The sequence below is a fragment of the Neolamprologus multifasciatus genome, chromosome 19, assembly GCF_963576455.1.
Source record: "Neolamprologus multifasciatus chromosome 19, fNeoMul1.2, whole genome shotgun sequence".
Classification (NCBI taxonomy): Eukaryota; Metazoa; Chordata; class Actinopteri; order Cichliformes; family Cichlidae; genus Neolamprologus; species Neolamprologus multifasciatus.
The window spans coordinates 560,086-586,322 of NC_140457.1; the positions used below are offsets into that span (position 1 = coordinate 560,086).

At 42.0% G+C, this 26,237-nt stretch overlaps 2 protein-coding genes and 22 non-coding genes across 26 annotated transcripts; 23 read left to right on the forward strand and 1 right to left on the reverse strand.

Moving 5' to 3' along the window:
* Positions 1 to 2,205: 2,205 nt before the first annotated feature.
* Positions 2,206 to 8,116, forward strand: ldah (lipid droplet associated hydrolase). 3 transcript variants are annotated; one of them, XM_085143953.1, is made up of 7 exons: positions 2,206 to 2,329; positions 2,607 to 2,775; positions 5,518 to 5,652; positions 5,726 to 5,895; positions 6,422 to 6,662; positions 6,979 to 7,061; positions 7,422 to 8,082. In XM_085143953.1, exons 2-7 carry the CDS (start codon positions 2,658 to 2,660, stop codon positions 7,626 to 7,628), a joined length of 954 nt encoding a protein of 317 aa, XP_085000079.1. In that variant the 5' UTR covers positions 2,206 to 2,329; positions 2,607 to 2,657; the 3' UTR covers positions 7,629 to 8,082. The 3 variants fall into 3 exon arrangements, with proteins under 3 accessions (XP_085000079.1, XP_085000080.1, XP_085000078.1); XM_085143954.1 differs by having other exon boundaries at positions 2,226 to 2,775; positions 6,422 to 6,684; positions 7,422 to 8,116; XM_085143952.1 differs by having other exon boundaries at positions 2,228 to 2,775.
* A 699-nt stretch (positions 8,117 to 8,815) lies between these two features.
* gdf7 (growth differentiation factor 7) lies at positions 8,816 to 12,090 on the reverse strand. The gene has a single exon (XM_085143950.1). It carries the CDS (start codon positions 10,424 to 10,426, stop codon positions 9,470 to 9,472), a length of 957 nt encoding a protein of 318 aa, XP_085000076.1. The 5' UTR covers positions 10,427 to 12,090; the 3' UTR covers positions 8,816 to 9,469.
* A 5,440-nt stretch (positions 12,091 to 17,530) lies between these two features.
* Positions 17,531 to 17,670, forward strand: LOC146495565 (U4 spliceosomal RNA). The gene has a single exon (XR_014871376.1). It is a non-coding gene; the product is annotated as a U4 spliceosomal RNA (small nuclear RNA).
* A 184-nt stretch (positions 17,671 to 17,854) lies between these two features.
* On the forward strand, positions 17,855 to 17,994 carry LOC146495566 (U4 spliceosomal RNA). Its single transcript, XR_014871373.1, has one exon. It is a non-coding gene; the product is annotated as a U4 spliceosomal RNA (small nuclear RNA).
* Positions 17,995 to 18,171: 177 nt separating this feature from the next.
* On the forward strand, positions 18,172 to 18,311 carry LOC146495567 (U4 spliceosomal RNA). Its single transcript, XR_014871369.1, has one exon. It is a non-coding gene; the product is annotated as a U4 spliceosomal RNA (small nuclear RNA).
* A 184-nt stretch (positions 18,312 to 18,495) lies between these two features.
* On the forward strand, positions 18,496 to 18,635 carry LOC146495568 (U4 spliceosomal RNA). Its single transcript, XR_014871357.1, has one exon. It is a non-coding gene; the product is annotated as a U4 spliceosomal RNA (small nuclear RNA).
* Positions 18,636 to 18,984: 349 nt separating this feature from the next.
* LOC146495569 (U4 spliceosomal RNA) lies at positions 18,985 to 19,124 on the forward strand. The gene has a single exon (XR_014871382.1). It is a non-coding gene; the product is annotated as a U4 spliceosomal RNA (small nuclear RNA).
* Positions 19,125 to 19,473: 349 nt separating this feature from the next.
* On the forward strand, positions 19,474 to 19,613 carry LOC146495570 (U4 spliceosomal RNA). Its single transcript, XR_014871384.1, has one exon. It is a non-coding gene; the product is annotated as a U4 spliceosomal RNA (small nuclear RNA).
* A 184-nt stretch (positions 19,614 to 19,797) lies between these two features.
* On the forward strand, positions 19,798 to 19,937 carry LOC146495571 (U4 spliceosomal RNA). Its single transcript, XR_014871371.1, has one exon. It is a non-coding gene; the product is annotated as a U4 spliceosomal RNA (small nuclear RNA).
* Positions 19,938 to 20,121: 184 nt separating this feature from the next.
* LOC146495572 (U4 spliceosomal RNA) lies at positions 20,122 to 20,261 on the forward strand. Its single transcript, XR_014871358.1, has one exon. It is a non-coding gene; the product is annotated as a U4 spliceosomal RNA (small nuclear RNA).
* Positions 20,262 to 20,610: 349 nt separating this feature from the next.
* LOC146495573 (U4 spliceosomal RNA) lies at positions 20,611 to 20,750 on the forward strand. Its single transcript, XR_014871342.1, has one exon. It is a non-coding gene; the product is annotated as a U4 spliceosomal RNA (small nuclear RNA).
* Positions 20,751 to 20,934: 184 nt separating this feature from the next.
* On the forward strand, positions 20,935 to 21,074 carry LOC146495574 (U4 spliceosomal RNA). Its single transcript, XR_014871379.1, has one exon. It is a non-coding gene; the product is annotated as a U4 spliceosomal RNA (small nuclear RNA).
* Positions 21,075 to 21,423: 349 nt separating this feature from the next.
* LOC146495575 (U4 spliceosomal RNA) lies at positions 21,424 to 21,563 on the forward strand. The gene has a single exon (XR_014871375.1). It is a non-coding gene; the product is annotated as a U4 spliceosomal RNA (small nuclear RNA).
* A 349-nt stretch (positions 21,564 to 21,912) lies between these two features.
* LOC146495576 (U4 spliceosomal RNA) lies at positions 21,913 to 22,052 on the forward strand. The gene has a single exon (XR_014871344.1). It is a non-coding gene; the product is annotated as a U4 spliceosomal RNA (small nuclear RNA).
* A 184-nt stretch (positions 22,053 to 22,236) lies between these two features.
* LOC146495577 (U4 spliceosomal RNA) lies at positions 22,237 to 22,376 on the forward strand. Its single transcript, XR_014871372.1, has one exon. It is a non-coding gene; the product is annotated as a U4 spliceosomal RNA (small nuclear RNA).
* A 184-nt stretch (positions 22,377 to 22,560) lies between these two features.
* LOC146495578 (U4 spliceosomal RNA) lies at positions 22,561 to 22,700 on the forward strand. The gene has a single exon (XR_014871380.1). It is a non-coding gene; the product is annotated as a U4 spliceosomal RNA (small nuclear RNA).
* A 349-nt stretch (positions 22,701 to 23,049) lies between these two features.
* Positions 23,050 to 23,189, forward strand: LOC146495579 (U4 spliceosomal RNA). The gene has a single exon (XR_014871345.1). It is a non-coding gene; the product is annotated as a U4 spliceosomal RNA (small nuclear RNA).
* Positions 23,190 to 23,373: 184 nt separating this feature from the next.
* Positions 23,374 to 23,513, forward strand: LOC146495580 (U4 spliceosomal RNA). The gene has a single exon (XR_014871359.1). It is a non-coding gene; the product is annotated as a U4 spliceosomal RNA (small nuclear RNA).
* Positions 23,514 to 23,862: 349 nt separating this feature from the next.
* Positions 23,863 to 24,002, forward strand: LOC146495581 (U4 spliceosomal RNA). The gene has a single exon (XR_014871377.1). It is a non-coding gene; the product is annotated as a U4 spliceosomal RNA (small nuclear RNA).
* A 349-nt stretch (positions 24,003 to 24,351) lies between these two features.
* LOC146495582 (U4 spliceosomal RNA) lies at positions 24,352 to 24,491 on the forward strand. Its single transcript, XR_014871346.1, has one exon. It is a non-coding gene; the product is annotated as a U4 spliceosomal RNA (small nuclear RNA).
* A 184-nt stretch (positions 24,492 to 24,675) lies between these two features.
* On the forward strand, positions 24,676 to 24,815 carry LOC146495583 (U4 spliceosomal RNA). The gene has a single exon (XR_014871360.1). It is a non-coding gene; the product is annotated as a U4 spliceosomal RNA (small nuclear RNA).
* Positions 24,816 to 25,164: 349 nt separating this feature from the next.
* On the forward strand, positions 25,165 to 25,304 carry LOC146495584 (U4 spliceosomal RNA). Its single transcript, XR_014871361.1, has one exon. It is a non-coding gene; the product is annotated as a U4 spliceosomal RNA (small nuclear RNA).
* Positions 25,305 to 25,653: 349 nt separating this feature from the next.
* Positions 25,654 to 25,793, forward strand: LOC146495585 (U4 spliceosomal RNA). The gene has a single exon (XR_014871347.1). It is a non-coding gene; the product is annotated as a U4 spliceosomal RNA (small nuclear RNA).
* Positions 25,794 to 25,978: 185 nt separating this feature from the next.
* On the forward strand, positions 25,979 to 26,118 carry LOC146495586 (U4 spliceosomal RNA). Its single transcript, XR_014871356.1, has one exon. It is a non-coding gene; the product is annotated as a U4 spliceosomal RNA (small nuclear RNA).
* The last annotated feature ends 119 nt before the right edge of the window (positions 26,119 to 26,237 follow it).

Sequence of the window (26,237 nt, forward strand, 5' to 3'; positions counted from 1 at the left end):
ATCTGAGCAGCAGATGTTTCTGTAACCATTAAAGCTGCTGGTCATGTGACATCAGCAGCGCTCCCGTTATTTTCATCCAGTCTGGAAGTTTGAAGTCTGGAAGTTTGTGAAGAGAAACACTCTCTAGGTCCAGTGTGGAGTGAGGAGCAGGGAAAGAGATGCTGCTGGCTTTAAAACTATTCTATTCTATTCAGCATAAGCATTTTTCCACGCATGACAAAAAGCTCAAAGCCAAGCACCACATTTATGATCTTTCTTTTGTTTAGTTGAGTTTGAGGTTTTCAGTCCAAATAAAGAGAAAAACATGAACACACAATAACACAGGTTCAGATTTGTATCATTAGTTTTTATGAAATAAGGAGAATCGTTTGTGTCCGTCCTGTTTTGTGCTTTGGCTGCTGTGACAGAGGAACTGTTCAGTCTGCTCCAAAACACCAACCTCTCCATGACCTCCTGTGGTGATGATGGTGACGATGATGATGGTGCACTGTTATTGTAGATGATAATAACTCCTCTGAGAGGAGAGGAGTTATTATCTTTATTAATGTGTCGTGAGTCGGTGTAAAATGATCCAGAGGTGTAATTTTCTTCACGCAGGAGGTCCATACCTAAGTCACCATGTTTGAGCCTCACAGCGTCGTTAGCATAAAAACAATGTGAAGGTTTTAGGAGGAAATGACAAGTTTTACCACATCATCATCATCATCATCATCATCATGAGTCACTGCGAGGGGAAACCACACATCTGCATGAAGTAAAACACGGAGAAATGCTCTTATACAATATCAGATGTCTGTGTGTCCGTGTGTGTGTCTGTGTGTGTGTGTGTGTGTGTCTGTGTGTGTGTGTGTGTGTGTGCATGCGTGTGTGTGTGTGTGCATGCGTGTGTGTGTGTGTGTGTGTGCATGCGTGTGTGTGTGCGCGCTGCCATGACTGAGCTCAGACAAAACAAAGACACCTGATACGATGTGAATCTTTGTCAGTTCATCTGCTCCTCACGTTAGAACAATGGACTTCACGCTGCTGCCTTCATTACTTTATCTTCTCTGTTCTTCATCACTCGTCCTCCTCAGGGTCGCACACAGAGGGACACACAACCAGTCTCACTCACATCTTTGTGTGTGGAGTGAGGGAGGAAGCCAGAACGTGTCATTTTTAACAACACACAGATACAGGGGGAGGCCACCTGTGACACACCTGTACCAGACCTGTGATTGATTATTGGGATATTATGTGTGTAACCAGTGACCGGCCGTGCAGCAGGCAGACCGTGGACTCAGGAAGCAAACATTTAATGCTGAGCCCTCGCAGGAAATCCAAACACCGGGAATGTTAGGAAGACAACGAGACACACAGCCATGACATTATGTATGAGGGACAACGAGGGAGAGGCAGCAGGTTGGAGCACAGCTGAGGATAACTGATAATGACTCAGGAGAAAGTTAAACTGAAGACAGACGTCTGCTGAGGGCCTCTGTGAAAGTGACTGGCTTTAATATTAAACACTTCACACAAATGAATGTACATCATTTTGTGATGTTAAATCAGCTGATAAAAACTTAGGACTGATTATTTTTTTGTTTGTTTCATTTTTGATAAAAACATGTTTAATAAAAAGAGGGCGCAGGTTTAATAAGTTAGAGTTTCAGTCTGGATGCAACTGAAAAAATCCCAAATTTGTGTAATTTTATTTACAACCATTCACAAAGTTTTTCTTTATATTAAAATGCGCAAAAATGACATAAATTGCAAAAATGAATGGCAGAAAGGAAAAGTGCAAAGTTCATTTTTCGTATTAATATCATAATGAAAGGACGAATTCACTTCAGCACATGCATGTTGTATTTATTTGAAATTAATGCCAGTCATTTCTATCATTTATGCAATTTAATGTGAATTTAAAAATGAGATATTTATCTTCATGTTCATCTGAAAGTCTGGGATGAATATAAATATGTTACAGAAGCCAAGACGATAAATATGACTTATAAAAACTGAAATACACAGTATGACAAACAAAAAGGTAAATCTCGTTACATAATAAACTGAGGAAAATAAAAATAACGGATAAAATCTTTTTTAAAGACTAACAATGAACAAAATAAAATAATAATGGTCATTTGGTACGTTAAAGTAAACAGCGGGTGTAGTTACACTCCGGGCCCGTGGGGGCGGTAATGAGCTGGAAACCGAACCGGCCAATAAAAAGAAGAAGCTGCGTTGCAGCTGGCCAATCAGCGTGCAGCAGTGCGAAGCAGGAAGCGGTTGAAAGCGAGCAGCACCTGCATGGAGAGGATATCGTAGTACTTTTTCGTAATTGTTCTGACAGGTAAACAGTTTTATTTACAGCGTGTCAGAGTATCAGCTTCCGGTGTGACGTCAGCCTGTGAACGGTTTAGTCTGCAGTCTGTTAGCGGTTAACGGTGGTTGGTTAGTTAGATAGATAGTTAGTTAAGTGGTGGTTAGTTAGTTATTGGGTCTTCAGGTAAGTTAAAGCTTATTTTCAGATCTCAGATCAGCTGTTAGTGAGACACGTGACCAGCTGAAACCTGCAGACTGAACACCTGCAGCTGTGAATGTGACGCTCAGTCTGAACCTTTGATCAGACTGGAACCTTTGGACCTGCTGATACACCTGCGTGTCTGTCCTCGGGGCTGATGATGGACCCACCACACACAGACTTCTTCTACTGCTGCGGAGCCGCCACGGAGCTGCTCAGGTTTGGATCCCGCCCCCTAACCTCTGCACACAAGGTGCTCTTCCTCATCATCCCAGGTGAGCCCCGCCCACATCCACAGCTCAGCAGCACCTGTTGTGTTTTATACTTCCAGAGGAAGCTGTGCTCAGGAGTTCAAACATCACGACATACCTTGTACTGAAGGAATACTGCAGTACAGCACAGTAATACTGCAGTACAGCACAGTATTACTGTAGTACAGATGCAGTATTACTGTCGTACAGGGCAGTAATACTGTAGTACAGCTGCAGTATTACTGTCGTACAGATGCAGTATTACTGTAGTACAGGGCAGTATTACTGTAGTACAGCTGCAGTATTACTGTAGTACAGATGCAGTATTACTGTAGTACAGATGCAGTATTACTGTAGTACAGGGCAGTAATACTGTAGTACAGCTGCAGTATTACTGTCGTACAGATGCAGTATTACTGTAGTACAGGGCAGTATTACTGTAGTACAGATGCAGTATTACTGTAGTACAGGGCAGTATTATTGTAGTACAGATGCAGTATTACTGTCGTACAGATGCAGTATTACTGTCGTACAGGGCAGTATTACTGTAGTACAGATGCAGTATTACTGTAGTACAGATGCAGTATTACTGTAGTACAGGGCAGTATTACTGTAGTACAGCTGCAGTATTACTGTCGTACAGATGCAGTATTACTGTCGTACAGATGCAGTATTACTGTAGTACAGGGCAGTATTACTGTAGTACAGATGCAGTATTATTGTCGTACAGCAGCAGTATTACTGTCGTACAGCAGCAGTATTACTGTCGTACAGATGCAGTATTACTGTCGTACAGATGCAGTATTACTGTAGTACAGGGCAGTATTACTGTAGTACAGATGCAGTATTACTGTAGTACAGATGCAGTATTACTGTAGTACAGGGCAGTATTACTGTAGTACAGATGCAGTATTACTGTAGTACAGCAGCAGTATTATTGTAGTACAGATGCAGTATTATTGTAGTACAGATGCAGTATTACTGTCGTACAGATGCAGTATTACTGTAGTACAGATGCAGTATTACTGTCGTACAGATGCAGTATTACTGTAGTACAGATGCAGTATTACTGTCGTACAGATGCAGTATTACTGTCGTACAGATGCAGTATTACTGTAGTACAGGGCAGTATTACTGTAGTACAGATGCAGTATTACTGTAGTACAGATGCAGTATTACTGTAGTACAGGGCAGTATTACTGTAGTACAGATGCAGTATTACTGTAGTACAGCAGCAGTATTATTGTAGTACAGATGCAGTATTATTGTAGTACAGATGCAGTATTACTGTCGTACAGATGCAGTATTACTGTAGTACAGATGCAGTATTACTGTCGTACAGATGCAGTATTACTGTAGTACAGATGCAGTATTACTGTCGTACAGATGCAGTATTACTGTCATACAGATGCAGTATTACTGTAGTACAGGGCAGTATTACTGTCGTACAGATGCAGTATTACTGTAGTACAGATGCAGTATTACTGTAGTACAGGGCAGTATTACTGTAGTACAGATGCAGTATTATTGTAGTACAGCAGCAGTATTACTGTCGTACAGCAGCAGTATTACTGTCGTACAGATGCAGTATTACTGTAGTACAGATGCAGTATTACTGTAGTACAGGGCAGTATTATTGTAGTACAGATGCAGTATTACTGTAGTACAGGGCAGTAATACTGTAGTACAGCTGCAGTATTACTGTCGTACAGATGCAGTATTACTGTAGTACAGGGCAGTATTACTGTAGTACAGATGCAGTATTACTGTAGTACAGGGCAGTATTATTGTAGTACAGATGCAGTATTACTGTCGTACAGATGCAGTATTACTGTCGTACAGGGCAGTATTATTGTAGTACAGATGCAGTATTATTGTAGTACAGATGCAGTATTACTGTCGTACAGATGCAGTATTACTGTAGTACAGATGCAGTATTACTGTCGTACAGATGCAGTATTACTGTAGTACAGATGCAGTATTACTGTAGTACAGGGCAGTATTACTGTCGTACAGATGCAGTATTACTGTAGTACAGGGCAGTATTACTGTCGTACAGATGCAGTATTACTGTCGTACAGATGCAGTATTACTGTCGTACAGGGCAGTATTACTGTAGTACAGATGCAGTATTATTGTAGTACAGCAGCAGTATTACTGTCGTACAGCAGCAGTATTACTGTCGTACAGATGCAGTATTACTGTAGTACAGATGCAGTATTACTGTAGTACAGATGCAGTATTACTGTAGTACAGCAGCAGTATTACTGTCGTACAGGGCAGTATTATTGTAGTACAGATGCAGTATTACTGTCGTACAGATGCAGTATTACTGTAGTACAGATGCAGTATTACTGTCGTACAGATGCAGTATTACTGTAGTACAGATGCAGTATTACTGTAGTACAGGGCAGTATTACTGTCGTACAGATGCAGTATTACTGTAGTACAGATGCAGTATTACTGTAGTACAGGGCAGTATTACTGTCGTACAGATGCAGTATTACTGTAGTACAGATGCAGTATTACTGTAGTACAGGGCAGTATTACTGTAGTACAGATGCAGTATTATTGTAGTACAGCAGCAGTATTACTGTCGTACAGCAGCAGTATTACTGTCGTACAGATGCAGTATTACTGTAGTACAGATGCAGTATTACTGTAGTACAGGGCAGTACTCTGATTTGGACTGTGACGTGCTCTGGATCAGGTTTGCGGTTACCGTGGTTACCACAGGCCTCGCTGACCTCGTGCTGTCGGTCACAGGTAACCCAGGTGTGGTGGGCTTCTACAGGACCTTCATGCAGACGCTCCACAGCAGGTGTGGCTACCAGCACCCGGTGTGGGCCGTAAGCCACGCCGGCCACTGCGCTCCTCCGGCCTCCATGGACATGATCGAAGGTACGCACGGCTCTGCTCGCAGGAGAGAGGAGCAGCTTGTTCGGGTGTTCTGACGTCTCTGTTCCTATTGCAGACGGCGCCTCGGCGGCGGAGGACGACGTGTTCGGTCTGGACGGGCAGGTCGAACATAAGCTGGCTTTCCTCAGGAATCACGTTCCCAGAGAAACCAGCCTGGTCTTGATCGGTCACTCCATCGGCTGCTACATCATTCTGGAGATGATGAAGAGAAATCCTGAGAGGAAGGTGAGTCCTCGCAGTTCTCCGGTCTGAGGAGAAACCACAAATCAGCCTCCACAAAAACACACAGCCTACAGCACGCACCAACACGCCTCCACCCAAACAGTGAAGCATGCAGGGACGGTGGACGGTGGACGTAGGGAAGGCTCCAGAGCTCAGACATGACCGTGCGAAGCGTGGTCGTCTCAGATCACATGATCAGCAGGACGGAGGCTCTGTGTGACAACGAAACTAAAAACAAGCCAAATGAGTTTTTACTTATTGGGATCGTTTAGTCCCGGAATACTATATATATATATATATAATTTGTTGGAATCACAAACTGGAGCGCGTGACCAGCTCGGATGGCGCCCGGCGAGTTCCTGGCTGAGGGCACTGAGCCCTCCCTTCACTTCCCTCCCATCACTTTTTCAGGAAACGGATTAAATGACATGAAAATCTCCCTGCCTCTAATCCGGGAGTTTCCGCAGTTTGCAGCTTCCCGTCTTTCTGTCGTCTGTCTGAAACCTTCTGTCTCCTGTTTTGAATGCAGGTCCTGAAGGCGCTGCTGCTGTTTCCCACCATCGAGCGCATGGCTCAGAGCCCTCAGGGGAAGGTCATGACCCCCGTGCTGTGTCACATGCGTTACGTGGTCTACCTGCCCCTCTTCCTGCTCTCGCTGCTGCCCGACAGGCTCAAAGTCGGCCTCGTCAGACTGACGCTGGGGGGAATCCGCTCTCTGGACCTCACTGTGGTGCAGCCCACCCTGGGCCTGCTCAGCGGGGACTCTGCAGGTCGGCCACGCTTCGTTCTTCTGTGAGATATGCAGCGAGAGCAGTTCAGACTGCAGACATTTGTCTTTGATAAGAAGCTTTTATGTGATAACACAGGGACAGAATTATGGAGAGAAACCCTGTCAGCAGAAAGGTGGAGGTGTTTACAACATGCATGGCTGCATATTAATATACAGGGAGTGAAAGAGCTCAGTGCATGATGGGAATCCCCCAGCAGGCTGCAGCCGGTTCAGATTGAACAGCCGAGGTTTGAAATGTTGAGTTTGCAGCGAGAGCCGGACCAGCTTTAACCTCTGTGGTTTGTTTCCACGTGCAGCCAACGCCATGTACCTGGGCGGGCAGGAAATGAGGAAAGTTCTAAAAAGAGACGACACGACTATCGGGAAACATCTCGACAAGGTAAGAAAAGCCCCGCCCACAAGAGGAGCGAATGAAAATGAAAGCCAGATACGCGTGCAGGTGCTGTCGCCTTTTTATTAAAGACAGCACTTCTGCTCACGCTTCACTTACTGCTCTGTTCTGACCTCGTGACCTGACGCCGCTCCCGGCGCTCCTGTCAGATGTTATGGCAGAGCTCGGCGTCTGCAGTCTGACTCTGAGGGTCAAAGGTCAAACCTGTTGTTCCCCTGGTCGCGCTGAGCCGATCGGCCCGCCGCTGGCTGCAGGCTGGCGATCAGCTCATGCAGCGCTGTTTTGATCACGCCCTCTAAAACCACGTTTCCCTTTTCTCTCTAACAGTCTGTCTGTCTGTGCTTTCAGCTGATATTTTATTACGGAGCGACCGACCACTGGTGCCCGCTGCACTATTATCACGACATCAAGCGGGACTTTCCTCTCGGCGACTTCAGGCTGTGTGAAAACGGCTTCCGTCACGCCTTCGTGCTGGACGCCGGACGAGAAGTCGCCGAAATGGTGTTTGAATGGATCCGTGAAGATTTACGGAGCCGAGTTGACCAAAACACTTAATTCAGTGCCTCAGCTGGACGTTTGTAACGAGACCACAGAGCCAGAGGTTCATGTTGTCTCTGTGTGATAAGATGTGCAGGCGTGGAAGCTGCACACGTTTGTGCTCAACACTAAACACATCAGCCTTCAGGGCCACGTGCTTCCAACTCTTATATCCTGGCTAATCATATGAAAATGTACAACGATGGCATGATCATCATAGAGACCAAACATTTATTAAAGTTTAGAAAATTTACAGTGAAATTTCAAAGAAGTCCAGATGTGAGGAACAGAATTTTTATTGCATGTGAAATAACTGCTGTAATATTAACTGTTGTTTATCATTGTGGGAATAAATGAAAACTTAATTTATTACACACACAGATTACAACAGGCCGTGTTACTGCTTCAGGTGAGGAAGTTAATCCCACTTCAGGCTCCTGTAAGTAGAGGTGGGAATCACCGTACATCCCTCGATACGATATTATCACAATACTTAACGCACGATACGATATTATTGCAATTTTTAAAAATATTTTGCGATATTCAGATTCTGTACATAAAGGTAAACTTTATCAATATTCATTTTCTCTAATATCAAAGTCTCACACTCAGTCTTTCTCTCATTTCAGTTTGATTGTTGACAAACTGAACGGTTTGTATTACAGTCTAGTCCAACTTAACTGAATCAACCATCTGGTACAATTATAGCTATTCTGAACTATGCAGTTTATGAAAACTATGCAGCCCCTTCAGCAACTGAAGAATTTGAAAGTAAATTAAAACAAAATATAATTTTACATTAAATAAAAAAGTTTTAAACTTAATTCAAATAAAACATGTCTTAAATTAAAATAAGTAAACTGTCATGTTTATTGCTGCCAAAAACAAGTTAAACACATTTGGACAGTGAAGGAATGTCAGGATTCTTGCTCAGAAAAAGGATCAACATGCTCTGAAGTCAGAGCACAAAAACCTTTTTGTAACAAAATATCGATTTCTGCTGTCCCTGTATCCATACATTATTAGCAAACAAAATATCACCATGCTACACAGTATCCATTTTTCCCCCCACCCCTACCTGTAAGTGTGTCGCAGCAGGAAGCAGTGAAAGCCTCGCTCGGTGTTCTCGGAGCAGATTTGATCTTTCCTATCTTTCCGATTTCCCCGCTGGTCGACCTCGATGGGTCCTCGATACCTCCCTGCTTAAAACTCTTGGAAAAGTTCCCGAGCACCAGTATCTACCGGGCCACTTTACAGGTGCGCGTGCAGCCAGTGGAAAAGTGTTCAGAGCTGATGATGAAGATGAAACTCTCACCGAGTCTCGCTGCACGAATCCTGACAGGTCGTCCAGAGGGAGCACATGAAGGCGTGCGCTCATCACCGTGCAGATAGCTGTGACTGTACTTCCTTCACGGTGAAGATCACGTGATGTTAATGCAGCTGGAACTGAACACCGGTCGGTATGAATAAAAACACAAACTGACGCAGTTACATCTGTGGCTGTGTGGCTGTGTGAGGGCAGGTTCATGGTTACAGACTGAACGGCTGGTGCTGAGTTCAGTAAACTAACAATAAACACAAACGAATATTCCAGATGTGGTGTCAGATGTAATGAGGTGACATCTGTGAGACTAAAGCTTTGCTTCCTGGTTCATGCTGAGAAAAATCTGAATGCAGGAAGTGAGAGTTACAAATATGCAAATGGAGCAGAAATAACACGACTTCAGATGGCGAAGCATCGTCATCTATCAGAGGTGTATTTTCAGCTTGTTCTGCCGTGATTGGCCACAAAGACCAGAGCAAAAACACAAACAGCTGTTGCTCTAATCTTAGACCAGTACAGGAGGCCTGTGTTTGTGCTACCGGCACCCACAGCTCTCCACCACCATGTTCTCGTACTGCTTGTAGACCACGCTGCCGGCTGAGTCCATGTAGAGGATGCTGATGGGGCTGAGACTGGAGGGGACGCAGCAGCTGGGTGGGCTGAGATCAGGGTCCATGGAGTTCATCAGGGTCTGGATCACAGCGTGGTTGGTGGGCTCCAGGTGGGCGCGCAGCGGGAAGTTGCACACGCCGTCGCAGCGGCGCGCCTCATAGTCCAAAGGGGCGATGATCCAGTCGTCCCAGCCCAGGTCTCTGAAGTTCACGTGCAGCGGCTTGCGGCTGCAGCGGTTCCTCCCGCCTCCTCTTGCTGCCCCACCGAAGGACCGTTTGGACAGAGCTCTCTGTTGATGCCGGCGGTTCTTCTTTACGTGTTTTGGAATAAGTTTCGGAGGCTTCGGGAGGCTAAATCCACCGCCCTCGCTCTTCATCCTGTGCGTTACCTCTCCGAAAAGACTGTCGGCGGTGTTGGTATGCCAGAAAGCCACCAGCAAAGCTTTCTCCTGGGTTGGGCAAGGGGTGCGACCCAGCCCCAGGACCAGCGGGTCAGCCACCTCGTTGGTCAGTTCAGAGAAGGCCAGGAGATGGAAGCAGGCCTGCGGTGGCTCCAAAGGATTCCTCAGATGGGCCTTCATGCCAGACCACACGTCAAACACCTCCCACCTGGGAAGACCACCACCCAAAACCTCGACAGTTCTGGAGTCCAGCAGCTGTCTCTCCGAAGAGCAGGAGTACAGGCGGATGTCGTAAAGGTTTCCTCCGCTCGTTAGGGTGGGTCGAAGGTCTGCCGGAGGCTTCCGGAGGATTCTCAGCTCGGCCTCCACCAGCTCTTCCATCCTGGCCAGGCTGGACAAGTCGAAGACGTAACGCTGGCCGCTCTCCCATGATGGAGGATCTGTGGATAAGGAGGAAAGTAAAGGTAGAACACGCAGCATGTAACTTTATGTGCAGGTCTTAACCCAACACTGGTCTGTGGTCACATGTGGGACTCGAGCCTCAGTCTCCAATACAGCTCTTTGGCTCTTCATATGATGTCACCTCGAAGTCTTTATGGCATCAAAGTCAGTGATAAACATCACAAAGGGAACTGGGTGATGTCAAACAGGAATGATATTTACAAATGTCATTCCTGTTGTTAAACCCGTTTAACAAAAACAGGAAGAAAGAAATGCACTAAAATGCTGCTGAAACGATAAAGCTGATGTGTTGGTGTAGATGGATTCATTCATGGATTTCAAATCTATTGAAAGTTTTTCAGGCTGACTTAGATAATTTTCAGGAGCGGGACCACGCCTCCAAACACGCCCCTTCTGGCCCTTATCTATATGTGACCGACACCCCCACCCCCCGTTATACAAGCTGTTCGTTCTTGTTTTTGTGTAGAATCAGAAAGCAGAGCAGAGCTTTCCCCAAACCACAGCTCAGTTCATGTCTACGCCGTTCACCTTTGTCTACTGAAACGCTGTCAAACCGAAAATGAGGACGAGAGCCCAGCGAGTGGATGGCAATGAAAACTGTAAACCTGGAGATGAGACCTTCTGATGGTCACAACATCGCAAAAACCCACATAAATAATCACTTCTACTAACTTTAAATTCTTTACTAACTTTATAAATCAGTGATACATTTAGTAATCTGTGTCAACAATGGAAATATGGTTGCTTAAAACAGAATAACACCAAATATAGATGTAATAAAACTAGAACATTCAGTTTTTTAGGCAGGATTTTGAGGGAAAGTGAATTAAATTGGTGTCAAACCTTGTCCTTGGTCCACAAAACTTGTAACTGTGTTAGCAGCTCCTGCTCCGTCTGAAACATCAAAGTCTCTGCTTTGAGGTTTGGACAGCGTTTGGTATAAAAACACCATGTAGTCGTGGAGGACCACCGAGCCGTTAACTGACCGATCTCTCCTCATCATGCTCGTGTTCGCGCCCCACGGCGAACTGGACTGCAACGCTCCGGTCCGCTCTATCCCGACCCAGAAAGCAAAGCAGAGCTGAAACAACACGGGTCGGTCCATCTGAGGTGCTGTCCTCAAGATAAATGAAGAGCTTCAGGTGGGGGCGAGACTGAGAAAAATCCCCTCTGACTTTCATTCAGAGGATCATCTTCATGTAGATCGTCTGTGTACCTGCATGCAGGTGTACAGGTCGACAGTGCCCCCTGCCAGCTTTGTAGATTAATAGACACGTGTCACATTAAAGGAAAAATGGCTACAAGGTGTTTTCAAAAGAAGTTCCATTTTATGCCTCAAAACCAGCTTCAGTGCTCCCGGCATTGATTGTCTAACACTCAGCTGGATCTAAGCATTTCAGAAGAAAACCCCTCCTTTGGTTTAACGTGTAATTCGAACCTACAGCCATGCAGAGCCACCAACGCCGTCACTGTGAGCATCAGCATCAGACTTTTTCCTAATTTACAAAGAATGCATTCTGAATGTTTGAAGGTTTTGTTGATCAACACAGACTCACTTTGGAATGTAGTTTTTATACATTGTATCTTATTAACCCTGCCTTTTCAATACACTGCACTCGTCATATGTACAGTAATTACAAATATTTCACAATTTAAAATTATTATTTTAAATTGTTATTATTTTATTATTATTATTTCTAACTTTCATGATACAACACAAAACATGAATACATTACAAAATATATCTTTACATGAATGTACTGCTCAAAAAAAACAAAAAACAAAACGTTGTATCAAGTCAGTAAAGCTCCTGGATCAAAATCAGAATACTTTATGAATCCCTGAAAAAATGATGTGGTTACACTTGCTCCAGGATGATAAGGACAATAACAGACAGAACTAAATTAAATGTCTTGATGCATTCTCAATCATCCAGGTAAGTAAATCTCCAAAAGTTGATTCTGTTCATCCAGACGTAGCGTTTTGTGGGAGAAACGTTTCGTCACTCATCCAGGTGACTTCTTCAGTCTCAGCTGACTGCAGGTTTCCCCAATCTTATAAACAGGACATTTGCATAATGACTGGAACAGTGGGCTGGTTTCAGTCACCATCAGTGATGTGAGTGATGGGAGTGGCGCATGGGAAGTTGTCAGGTATTATGATTTCTTTGCAAAATTAACACAAGATGCGACTCAAATCCTGCATTGAGTAAAGATTTTTTATTTATTTATTTATTTTCTTTTGTAATTCCAGGTTTGGTTTGTTCAAAGATAAGAATTTGTATAATTTTTTTTGTGATGAACAATAATAATTTTGAAAATTGAATTGATTGCAATAAGCACTGTTTTCATCAGTTCATTTTGCAGTTAACATGTGAACATGTTGGATGATCTGTCTGCTGTCACTGGGTGGTGCTGAGGTCTGAATCTGAGGGCAGCTCCTGTAATCACAAAGACAACAGAATCATCAAACTCACATATAAATTTGATCCCTCAATATTGAAATAAAGCTGATTCTTCTGTCCTCACACACTCAGGATCTGAAGTCTCTTACATTTTTTCCAGTATTACAGTACACTACAGTACTTTAATCCATAGTTCCTGATTAATGAGGAGTTACTGAAGTACAAGCTTTTAAAAAAATGTTACTGTCTTTACAGATGTGGCAAGAGACTGAAAACATGCTGTTGTTTGCACATATTCAATATTCAGCTGTGCACAGGAGCTGCAGCAGGGTGCAGCCTGTTGCTTTTACAGTATAATACTTGTAATAAAAGTACAGTAACAGTAATTAGTGACTGAGCAGCCCGGAGCGTTTCTCTTGATTTCTTTAGTAAATTCATTCACCTGCACAGCTAAACGTATGGAACGCCAGGACTGCCATAATGAATTAATTAAATACACCATTAAATAATTAATTAAATGTGTCAATAATTAATTAAAATGGGAAATAATTAATTAAATAAATAGTTATGACACATGTAATTAATTAATTATTGACACATTTAATTAATTATTTATGTATTTCACATTTTAATTAATTATTGACACATTTAATTAATTATTTAATGATATATTTATTTATTTCATTTTGGCAGTCCTGGCGTTCCATAGGCGCCTGGCTCTCACCATGAAATAATTTTATCTGTCAACCTCACCCATCAAACTCAGGGGGCGGGGTTAACGCTGATCGACTCAAAACCATTGCTTTGGCCTGGTGGCCATTGTTTTTAGCAGGCAACAACCAGCATGTGGAAACTAACAGAACTGAACTTTGAAAAACCCTGTTTGTGTGTCACCAAATACAGTTTTAATATTTTTTTAGCTGAGAATGTAGCGGTTTAATCTTCATGTGTCTGGTCGGTTTCTCAAGATACAGCCTCTTTGCAAAAGTGCTTCGATGATTTCGGAGATGTCTGCCCAGTCTCGCGGCAAAGCGTGGATAGACCCGCTCGCCTCGCAAGCAATCGAGCTGTTATTACCACCGACAAAGTGCAGGCCCCGGTACACAGCTAATAATCCCCGCTGACACGGACTTCTTTTACTGAGGTTATATTTATCAGGGTTTTATTTCCTGATGTTCTTATGTGTCCTATGTGTTTCAGTCGCCAATTCTGAATTATAACTAACATTAAAAACATGTTTAAGGAGGAGAGAGAGCAAATAAATTCGATTAACAGCTGATCGTTGGGTTTTTGTTCAGTAATCAGCGTGACCTGTGTATAAACGCATAAAAGAGATAACGTTGGTGTTTCCTCATGTAGTAACTGCTTTAACTGTACAAAGGTTGTTCGAAACTATGACACACATACAGACTTCATGATGTTCGGCTAATATTTTTATTGTGAATATTAATCATGAGGGTAAATGGACCTGTACACCACAGAGCGAGGTCAGCATATCCACGATATCTTCAGCTCTCTGAGGTAACACAGAGTTTCCCAGCTGACTAATCTAACGGTCATCTACGAATAATTCACGGGTCATATCAATATGATTTTACAGAAAAGCATCCTTAGTACTGCCAACTATTCCAGAGACGTGAAAATCTACAGCATAAAGAACACAAAAATATAGCAGTCTAACGCAACACTGTAGATGAACCGTCAGTTTGTCAAAGTGGAATGAAAGCGATTGGTTGAACAGGTGTTCGTGATCTGTGTTTTCTGCATTTTCATCAGCGTGAGACTCAGCAGCAGATTAGAATAACAGTTACACATTTAATAAATCACCAAATGAACGCAAGAAACGAGCAAACCTGTTCAGACAGTTTGAGTTTGTGTTCCCTCAGCTGCAGACTGTTTAAATGTTTGAGAGGAAGATTAGATATAAAGCAATCGTCAAACATAGACTCAGTCTGCGTTCACATTTGATATGAGGCCAGGACGGATAATGGCTGTGTCCTGTTTTAAGATCATACATGTAAAATTGTTGTCTGACCTCCGTCGATCCAGCCGCTCAGAGTTAACTGAAGTTAACCTGGATAAATTATAGTTAAGGAGTATCACAGATAACACCCACGTGAGCTGTGTGACTGTTCACTACTACACTGAAATCAGTAGGCTATTACTGAAATACACGTGCTATTTCATAAACTATGATGTAAAGTCCTACTAACATGTTTAGTTTTAAAGGACACCTTCCTGCCTTATTAGCAGTATTAGTTTTCTTCTAACATCCAGAAGTCTGCACCATGTGTTTCATAGTTTGTAACAAACCTTTGACAGTTAAACATAACATGACCGAAAAAGCAAAAAAATAAATAAATGAATAAAAAGAGAGAGAGAGAGAATAAATCACACAAATTATATGTTAACCTCATTTATTTTTAGTTAAGTAAACTCTAAAAATTCTAACAGATCGCTGGTGCTTAGAAAACCTATTAAAAAACAGATGATATAATATTTCTGTCCAGGTTGCAGTCTGCATTATGAACATGTAGTTGGAAACTCTGCTCCTCTCGGTGGAAATGCGCCTTCTCTTTCCTCTTTGTATAAAAACATTTTAAAAGTCAGTTTAATCTCAAAATTTACTGTTAAATCCAAAACACACCAGATAAAGAAAAGCGAATGGTTCAGTCTAACACATGTGCCAGTGAACCATTAAACGTCTGTAAAACTGTGCAGTTATGAAACGTAACTTTAACCTCAGCCAAACCGATTTGCTCAGTTGTAAATAAAACAGCGAAGTAAACGTGACCCGACAGACAGAACCTGAGTGAATTAAGTCCAGCGTTTAACCACTGAGAGCTAAAACTCAGGTGAGGTTTCAAAGCTGTGTGCCGGTGATTGGACATCAGCCGCTGATGAAGTGGGTTCGCCTATAAAGTGCTCTGTTGGGAAACAAGCTCCAGCAGCTCTGCGCTCGGGAAAAACTATATTTACTTATCTTGTGCAGAAAAATGTGCTGAGGTTGCGTAATATCGAGCACCGGCTGCCCAGTTAAACTGTAACTATCACCAGGTAACGCGGGCGTGTTTCTTGAATTAGCAGCAGGTGTTAAACAGCTGACACGTGAGGAGGAGGATGCATGCAGGTAAACTGAGGGCCTGTTGAGCTGATCGCTGGTTTCGTGAGGAAAAAAATGTCAGCTCGTTCTTTATGTTACAGAGGCACAGAGACACAAGACCAGGTGGAAAGAGACGATCGTTCGGTGAAAATGAGAATCTGCGAATGCAACACGTGGAACACGGAGAGTGGAATATGTAAACAAACCGGTTAACGTAACCCCCTCGGTGCACTCTGCATGCTGACTGTTAGCAGAGCTACTGAAATCTCTGAAAACATCTGAGCACCTTTGCAAACATGTTCTATGTTGACAACCTGACCCGACATGTGAAGATTACAGCGCGACATTCGCGGCTAAAACACTGTTAAAAGTGTAGTTGGTGACAGAAAAACGGGGTATTTTAAAACTACACCACCAACATTGCTGCCTGTGATTTGAAATGCATTCTGGGATACCTGGCTGCCCCAAGTCTACACAAGCAATCGATTATCGAGGATCGACCTGTTTTGACTTACTTTGCACGGCAACCAATCAAATGTTAGAGAAGCTGCATGGGCAGCGTTAACCCCGCCCCCTGCGTTTGATGGGTGAGGTTGACAGATAAAATTATTTCATGATGAGAGCCAGGCGCCAGGACTGCCAAAATGAAATAAATAAATATATCATTAAATAATTAATTAAATGTGTCAATAATTAATTAAAATGTGAAATACATAAATAATTAATTAAATGTGTCAATAAATAATTAATTAAATGTGTCAATAATTAATTAAATGTGTCAATAATTAATTAAAATGTGAAATACATAAATAATTAATTAAATGTGTCAATAATTAATTAATTACATGTGTCATAACTATTTATTTAATTAATTATTTCCCATTTTAATTAATTATTGACACATTTAATTAATTATTTAATGGTGTATTTAATTAATTAATTATGGCAGTCCTGGCGTTCCATATAAACGAACCCTGACAGCCGACTGCTCATCTTAGCTAGCTAGGTCTCAGGAGCTAGCTAAGGACGGTAGTTACGGAGTAGCTTACAAACACGTTTGACTTACCGAAAAAGTGCAGCGGGGCCTCGGGTCCTTCTGTCGGGTAGTCCAGTTTACTGAAGAACACCTCAGGCTGTCAGGTTAAAACACTCGGTCGTGTCTTCGTAGCGTAAACGCTGGTCCTCCTCTCAGAGCCTACGCTCTATCTGCTATTCGCGAACAGAGATACGCAAGTTTCTCCGTGACTGCAGCTGTCAGTCAAAGCTCTTATGATGACGTTTGACCCCAATTTAACATCACCGCGGTAGGAATTAGAATTAAATTTATGGGAAAGGAGACCCCTTGAACATCAATCAGCGTGATGAGAACTATTGAAAACAAAAGAAATAATCTTTGGAAAAAAATTATCTAAGGAGAATTAATTTATTTTAGTCTGACCCCAGTCCCATCCGCTAACATGGAGGAGGCGGAGTTTATGACCTATACTGCAGCCAGACACCAGGGGGCGATAGAGACGTTTTGGCTTAATTTTTGGGGAGCTGTCGAGTCTTTTATACAGTCAGCTGTGATGTGAGTGTTGATTCATACCCAGCTGAAAGCTGAAACTCACTGGTTATTCTTGTGCAGAGGCAATTTCATAGTCTATGAAGTTCTACTGAGACGTGATTATTGCTGGTTGAAAACTTTTACCAATTCCCGCCTTGATGACTTGAAACACAGTCAGCTATGGCAATTTTTGCAAGTCTCTCAGGAGACTTTGTTATTTGTTTCAATGTTAATTGCTGGCGTTGTCAATTTACTATTTCTATCCGTCGCTTTTGTTGAGGGAAGGTGTCAGGTATTTTCAAACCCAATCAGTTCCTGCATCATTCAACATTTGACAGTGCTGTGATGTGAGTGTTGATTCATACCCAGCTGAAAAGCTGAAACTCACTGGTTATTCTTGTGCAGAGGCAATTTCATAGTCTATGAAGTTCTACTGAGACGTGATTATTGCTGGTTGAAAACTTTTACCAATTCCCGCCGTGATGACTTGAAACACAGTCAGCTATGGCAATTTTTGCTGGTCTCTCAGGAGACTTTGTATTTTGTTTCAATGTTAATTACTGGCGTTGTCAATTTACTATTTCTATCCGTCGCTTTTGTTGAAGGAAGGTGTCAGGTATTTTCAAACCCAATCAGTTCCTGCATCATTTGACAGTGCTGTGATGTGAGTGTTGATTCATACCCAGCTGAAAAGCTGAAACTCACTGGTTATTCTTGTGCAGAGGCAATTTCATAGTCTATGAAGTTCTACTGAGACGTGATTATTGCTGGTTGAAAACTTTTACCAATTCCCGCCGTGATGACTTGAAACACAGTCAGCTATGGCAATTTTTGCAAGTCTCTCAGGAGACTGTGTATTTTGTTTCAATGTTAATTACTGGCGTTGTCAATTTACTATTTCTATCCGTCGCTTTTGTTGAAGGAAGGTGTCAGGTATTTTCAAACCCAATCAGTTCCTGCATCATTCAACATTTGACAGTGCTGTGATGTGAGTGTTGATTCATACCCAGCTGAAAAGCTGAAACTCACTGGTTATTCTTGTGCAGAGGCAATTTCATAGTCTATGAAGTTCTACTGAGACGTGATTATTGCTGGTTGAAAACTTTTACCAATTCCCGCCTTGATGACTTGAAACACAGTCAGCTATGGCAATTTTTGCTGGTCTCTCAGGAGACTTTGTATTTTGTCTCAACGGTAATTTCTGGCGTTGTCAATTTACGATGTCTATCCGTCGTATTTATTGAGGGAAGTTGTCAGATATTAGGAGTTCTTGGCAACATTAACACAAGATGGGATTCAAATCCTGCATCGAGTGAGGCAAAGTATTGACCCTTTGCTCTTGGTCAATGCATACAATTAACTGAACCAATAAATGGGCGGGATTTCCAAATGATCAACCAATCACATGAGTAACCCCCCAATTCAAACCCAGTTAGTTCTTGCATCACCCAACATTTGACAGTGCACCATGAGTGATGTGAGTGTTGATTCATACCCAGCTGAAAAGCTGAAACTCACTGGTTATTCTTGTGCAGAGGCAATTTCATAGTCTATGAAGTTCTACTGAGATGTGATTATTGCTGGTTGAAAACTTTTACCAATTCCCGTCGTGATGACTTGAAACACAGTCAGCTATGGCAATTTTTGCTGGTCTCTCAGGAGACTTTGTATTTTGTCTCAACGGTAATTTCTGGCGTTGTCAATTTACGATGTCTATCCGTCGTATTTATTGAGGGAAGTAGTCAGATATTAGGAGTTCTTGGCAACATTAACACAAGATGGGATTCAAATCCTGCATCGAGTGAGGCAAAGTATTGACCCTTTGCTCTTGGTCAATGCATACAATTAACTGAACCAATAAATGGGTGGTATTTCCAAATGATCAACCAATCACGTGAGTAACCCCCCAATTCAAACCCAGTTAGTTCTTGCATCACCCAACATTTGACAGTGCAACATGAGTGATGTGAGTGTTGATTCATACCCAGCTGAAAAGCTGAAACTCACTGGTTATTCTTGTGCAGAGGCAATTTCATAGTCTATGAAGTTCTACTGAGACGTGATTATTGCTGGTTGAAAACTTTTACCAATTCCCGCCTTGATGACTTGAAACACAGTCAGCTATGGCAATTTTTGCAAGTCTCTCAGGAGACTTTGTTATTTGTTTCAATGTTAATTGCTGGCGTTGTCAATTTACTATTTCGATCCGTCGCTTTTGTTGAGGGAAGGTGTCAGGTATTTTCAAACCCAATCAGTTCCTGCATCATTCAACATTTGACAGTGCTGTTATGTGAGTGTTGATTCATACCCAGCTGAAAAGCTGAAACTCACTGGTTATTCTTGTGCAGAGGCAATTTCATAATCTATGAAGTTCTACTGAGACGTGATTATTGCTGGTTGAAAACTTTTACCAATTCCCGCCTTGATGACTTGAAACACAGTCAGCTATGGCAATTTTTGCAAGTCTCTCAGGAGACTTTGTTATTTGTTTCAATGTTAATTGCTGGCGTTGTCAATTTACTATTTCTATCCGTCGCTTTTGTTGAGGGAAGGTGTCAGGTATTTTCAAACCCAATCAGTCCCTGCATCATTTGACATTTGACAGTGCTGTGATGTGAGTGTTGATTCATACCCAGCTGAAAAGCTGAAACTCACTGGTTATTCTTGTGCAGAGGCAATTTCATAGTCTATGAAGTTCTACTGAGACGTGATTATTGCTGGTTGAAAACTTTTACCAATTCCCGCCTTGATGACTTGAAACACAGTCAGCTATGGCAATTTTTGCTGGTCTCTCAGGAGACTTTGTATTTTGTCTCAACGGTAATTTCTGGCGTTGTCAATTTACGATGTCTATCCGTCGTATTTATTGAGGGAAGTTGTCAGATATTAGGAGTTCTTGGCAACATTAACACAAGATGGGATTCAAATCCTGCATCGAGTGAGGCAAAGTATTGACCCTTTGCTCTTGGTCAATGCATACAATTAACTGAACCAATAAATGGGTGGGATTTCCAAATGATCAACCAATCACGTGAGTAACCCCCCAATTCAAACCCAGTTAGTTCTTGCATCACCCAACATTTGACAGTGCACCATGAGTGATGTGAGTGTTGATTCATACCCAGCTGAAAAGCTGAAACTCACTGGTTATTCTTGTGCAGAGGCAATTTCATAGTCTATGAAGTTCTACTGAGACATGATTATTGCTGGTTGAAAACTTTTACCAATTCCCGCCTTGATGACTTGAAACACAGTCAGCTATGGCAATTTTTGCAAGTCTCTCAGGAGACTTTGTTATTTGTTTCAATGTTAATTGCTGGCGTTGTCAATTTACTATTTCTATCCGTCGCTTTTGTTGAGGGAAGGTGTCAGGTATTTTCAAACCCAATCAGTTCCTGCATCATTCAACATTTGACAGTGCTGTGATGTGAGTGTTGATTCATACCCAGCTGAAAAGCTGAAACTCACTGGTTATTCTTGTGCAGAGGCAATTTCATAGACTATGAAGTTCTACTGAGACGTGATTATTGCTGGTTGAAAACTTTTACCAATTCCCGCCTTGATGACTTGAAACACAGTCAGCTATGGCAATTTTTGCTGGTCTCTCAGGAGACTTTGTATTTTGTCTCAACGGTAATTTCTGGCGTTGTCAATTTACGATGTCTATCCGTCGTATTTATTGAGGGAAGTTGTCAGATATTAGGAGTTCTTGGCAACATTAACACAAGATGGGATTCAAATCCTGCATCGAGTGAGGCAAAGTATTGACCCTTTGCTCTTGGTCAATGCATACAATTAACTGAACCAATAAATGGGCGGGATTTCCAAATGATCAACCAATCACATGAGTAACCCCCCAATTCAAACCCAGTTAGTTCTTGCATCACCCAACATTTGACAGTGCACCATGAGTGATGTGAGTGTTGATTCATACCCAGCTGAAAAGCTGAAACTCACTGGTTATTCTTGTGCAGAGGCAATTTCATAGTCTATGAAGTTCTACTGAGACGTGATTATTGCTGGTTGAAAACTTTTACCAATTCCCGTCGTGATGACTTGAAACACAGTCAGCTATGGCAATTTTTGCTGGTCTCTCAGGAGACTTTGTATTTTGTCTCAACGGTAATTTCTGGCGTTGTCAATTTGCGATGTCTATCCGTCGTATTTATTGAGGGAAGTAGTCAGATATTAGGAGTTCTTGGCAACATTAACACAAGATGGGATTCAAATCCTGCATCGAGTGAGGCAAAGTATTGACCCTTTGCTCTTGGTCAATGCATACAATTAACTGAACCAATAAATGGGTGGGATTTCCAAATGATCAACCAATCACGTGAGTAACCCCCCAATTCAAACCCAGTTAGTTCTTGCATCACCCAACATTTGACAGTGCAACATGAGTGATGTGAGTGTTGATTCATACCCAGCTGAAAAGCTGAAACTCACTGGTTATTCTTGTGCAGAGGCAATTTCATAGTCTATGAAGTTCTACTGAGACGTGATTATTGCTGGTTGAAAACTTTTACCAATTCCCGCCTTGATGACTTGAAACACAGTCAGCTATGGCAATTTTTGCAAGTCTCTCAGGAGACTTTGTTATTTGTTTCAATGTTAATTGCTGGCGTTGTCAATTTACTATTTCGATCCGTCGCTTTTGTTGAGGGAAGGTGTCAGGTATTTTCAAACCCAATCAGTTCCTGCATCATTCAACATTTGACAGTGCTGTGATGTGAGTGTTGATTCATACCCAGCTGAAAAGCTGAAACTCACTGGTTATTCTTGTGCAGAGGCAATTTCATAGTCTATGAAGTTCTACTGAGACGTTATTATTGCTGGTTGAAAACTTTTACCAATTCCCGCCTTGATGACTTGAAACACAGTCAGCTATGGCAATTTTTGCAAGTCTCTCAGGAGACTTTGTTATTTGTTTCAATGTTAATTGCTGGCGTTGTCAATTTACTATTTCGATCCGTCGCTTTTGTTGAGGGAAGGTGTCAGGTATTTTCAAACCCAATCAGTTCCTGCATCATTCAACATTTGACAGTGCTGTGATGTGAGTGTTGATTCATACCCAGCTGAAAAGCTGAAACTCACTGGTTATTCTTGTGCAGAGGCAATTTCATAGTCTATGAAGTTCTACTGAGACGTTATTATTGCTGGTTGAAAACTTTTACCAATTCCCGCCTTGATGACTTGAAACACAGTCAGCTATGGCAATTTTTGCTGGTCTCTCAGGAGACTTTGTATTTTGTCTCAACGGTAATTTCTGGCGTTGTCAATTTACGATGTCTATCCGTCGTATTTATTGAGGGAAGTTGTCAGATATTAGGAGTTCTTGGCAACATTAACACAAGATGGGATTCAAATCCTGCATCGAGTGAGGCAAAGTATTGACCCTTTGCTCTTGGTCAATGCATACAATTAACTGAACCAATAAATGGGTGGGATTTCCAAATGATCAACCAATCACGTGAGTAACCCCCCAATTCAAACCCAGTTAGTTCTTGCATCACCCAACATTTGACAGTGCACCATGAGTGATGTGAGTGTTGATTCATACCCAGCTGAAAAGCTGAAACTCACTGGTTATTCTTGTGCAGAGGCAATTTCATAGTCTATGAAGTTCTACTGAGACGTGATTATTGCTGGTTGAAAACTTTTACCAATTCCCGCCTTGATGACTTGAAACACAGTCAGCTATGGCAATTTTTGCAAGTCTCTCAGGAGACTTTGTTATTTGTTTCAATGTTAATTGCTGGCGTTGTCAATTTACTATTTCTATCCGTCGCTTTTGTTGAGGGAAGGTGTCAGGTATTTTCAAACCCAATCAGTTCCTGCATCATTCAACATTTGACAGTGCTGTGATGTGAGTGTTGATTCATACCCAGCTGAAAAGCTGAAACTCACTGGTTATTCTTGTGCAGAGGCAATTTCATAGTCTATGAAGTTCTACTGAGACGTGATTATTGCTGGTTGAAAACTTTTACCAATTCCCGCCTTGATGACTTGAAACACAGTCAGCTATGGCAATTTTTGCTGGTCTCTCAGGAGACTTTGTATTTTGTCTCAACGGTAATTTCTGGCGTTGTCAATTTACGATGTCTATCCGTCGTATTTATTGAGGGAAGTTGTCAGATATTAGGACTTCTTGGCAACATTAACACAAGATGGGATTCAAATCCTGCATCGAGTGAGGCAAAGTATTGACCCTTTGCTCTTGGTCAATGCATACAATTAACTGAACCAATAAATGGGCGGGATTTCCAAATGATCAACCAATCACATGAGTAACCCCCCAATTCAAACCCAGTTAGTTCTTGCATCACCCAACATTTGACAGTGCACCATGAGTGATGTGAGTGTTGATTCATACCCAGCTGAAAAGCTGAAACTCACTGGTTATTCTTGTGCAGAGGCAATTTCATAGTCTATGAAGTTCTACTGAGACGTGATTATTGCTGGTTGAAAACTTTTACCAATTCCCGTCGTGATGACTTGAAACACAGTCAGCTATGGCAATTTTTGCTGGTCTCTCAGGAGACTTTGTATTTTGTCTCAACGGTAATTTCTGGCGTTGTCAATTTACGATGTCTATCCGTCGTATTTATTGAGGGAAGTAGTCAGATATTAGGAGTTCTTGGCAACATTAACACAAGATGGGATTCAAATCCTGCATCGAGTGAAGCAAAGTATTGACCCTTTGCTCTTGGTCAATGCATACAATTAACTGAACCAATAAATGGGCAGGATTTCAAAATGATCAACCAATCACGTGAGTAACCCCCCAATTCAAACCCAGTTAGTTCTTGCATCACCCAACATTTGACAGTGCACCATGAGTGATGTGAGTGTTGATTCATACCCAGCTGAAAAGCTGAAACTCACTGGTTATTCTTGTGCAGAGGCAATTTCATAGTCTATGAAGTTCTACTGAGACGTGATTATTGCTGGTTGAAAACTTTTACCAATTCCCGCCTTGATGACTTGAAACACAGTCAGCTATGGCAATTTTTGCAAGTCTCTCAGGAGACTTTGTTATTTGTTTCAATGTTAATTGCTGGCGTTGTCAATTTACTATTTCTATCCGTCGCTTTTGTTGAGGGAAGGTGTCAGGTATTTTCAAACCCAATCAGTTCCTGCATCATTCAACATTTGACAGTGCTGTGATGTGAGTGTTGATTCATACCCAGCTGAAAAGCTGAAACTCACTGGTTATTCTTGTGCAGAGGCAATTTCATAGTCTATGAAGTTCTACTGAGACGTGATTATTGCTGGTTGAAAACTTTTACCAATTCCCGCCTTGATGACTTGAAACACAGTCAGCTATGGCAATTTTTGCTGGTCTCTCAGGAGACTTTGTATTTTGTCTCAACGGTAATTTCTGGCGTTGTCAATTTACGATGTCTATCCGTCGTATTTATTGAGGGAAGTTGTCAGATATTAGGAGTTCTTGGCAACATTAACACAAGATGGGATTCAAATCCTGCATCGAGTGAGGCAAAGTATTGACCCTTTGCTCTTGGTCAATGCATACAATTAACTGAACCAATAAATGGGCGGGATTTCCAAATGATCAACCAATCACATGAGTAACCCCCCAATTCAAACCCAGTTAGTTCTTGCATCACCCAACATTTGACAGTGCACCATGAGTGATGTGAGTGTTGATTCATACCCAGCTGAAAAGCTGAAACTCACTGGTTATTCTTGTGCAGAGGCAATTTCATAGTCTATGAAGTTCTACTGAGACGTGATTATTGCTGGTTGAAAACTTTTACCAATTCCCGCCTTGATGACTTGAAACACAGTCAGCTATGGCAATTTTTGCTGGTCTCTCAGGAGACTTTGTATTTTGTCTCAACGGTAATTTCTGGCGTTGTCAATTTACGATGTCTATCCGTCGTATTTATTGAGGGAAGTTGTCAGATATTAGGAGTTCTTGGCAACATTAACACAAGATGGGATTCAAATCCTGCATCGAGTGAGGCAAAGTATTGACCCTTTGCTCTTGGTCAATGCATACAATTAACTGAACCAATAAATGGGCGGGATTTCCAAATGATCAACCAATCACGTGAGTAACCCCCCAATTCAAACCCAGTTAGTTCTTGCATCACCCAACATTTGACAGTGCACCATGAGTGATGTGAGTGTTGATTCATACCCAGCTGAAAAGCTGAAACTCACTGGTTATTCTTGTGCAGAGGCAATTTCATAGTCTATGAAGTTCTACTGAGACGTGATTATTGCTGGTTGAAAACTTTTACCAATTCCCGCCTTGATGACTTGAAACACAGTCAGCTATGGCAATTTTTGCAAGTCTCTCAGGAGACTTTGTTATTTGTTTCAATGTTAATTGCTGGCGTTGTCAATTTACTATTTCTATCCGTCGCTTTTGTTGAGGGAAGGTGTCAGGTATTTTCAAACCCAATCAGTTCCCTGCATCATTTGACATTTGACAGTGCTGTGATGTGAGTGTTGATTCATACCCAGCTGAAAAGCTGAAACTCACTGGTTATTCTTGTGCAGAGGCAATTTCATAGTCTATGAAGTTCTACTGAGACGTGATTATTGCTGGTTGAAAACTTCTACCAATTCCCGCCTTGATGACTTGAAACACAGTCAGCTATGGCAATTTTTGCTAGTCTCTCAGGAGACTTTGTATTTTGTCTCAACGGTAATTTCTGGCGTTGTCAATTTACGATGTCTATCCATCGTATTTATTGAGGGAAGTTGTCAGATATTAGGAGTTCTTGGCAACATTAACACAAGATGG

Coding starts and splice junctions, on each gene's coding strand:
- ldah (XM_085143953.1), top strand. CDS start 2,658: ATGATGGACCCACCACACACAGACTTCTTCTACTGCTGCGGAGCCGCC. Junction 5,896..6,421: donor AGAGAAATCCTGAGAGGAAG/GTGAGTCCTCGC, acceptor TTTTGAATGCAG/GTCCTGAAGGCGCTGCTGCT. Junction 7,062..7,421: donor TCGGGAAACATCTCGACAAG/GTAAGAAAAGCC, acceptor CTGTGCTTTCAG/CTGATATTTTATTACGGAGC.
- gdf7 (XM_085143950.1), bottom strand. CDS start 10,426: ATGCTGCGTGTTCTACCTTTACTTTCCTCCTTATCCACAGATCCTCCA.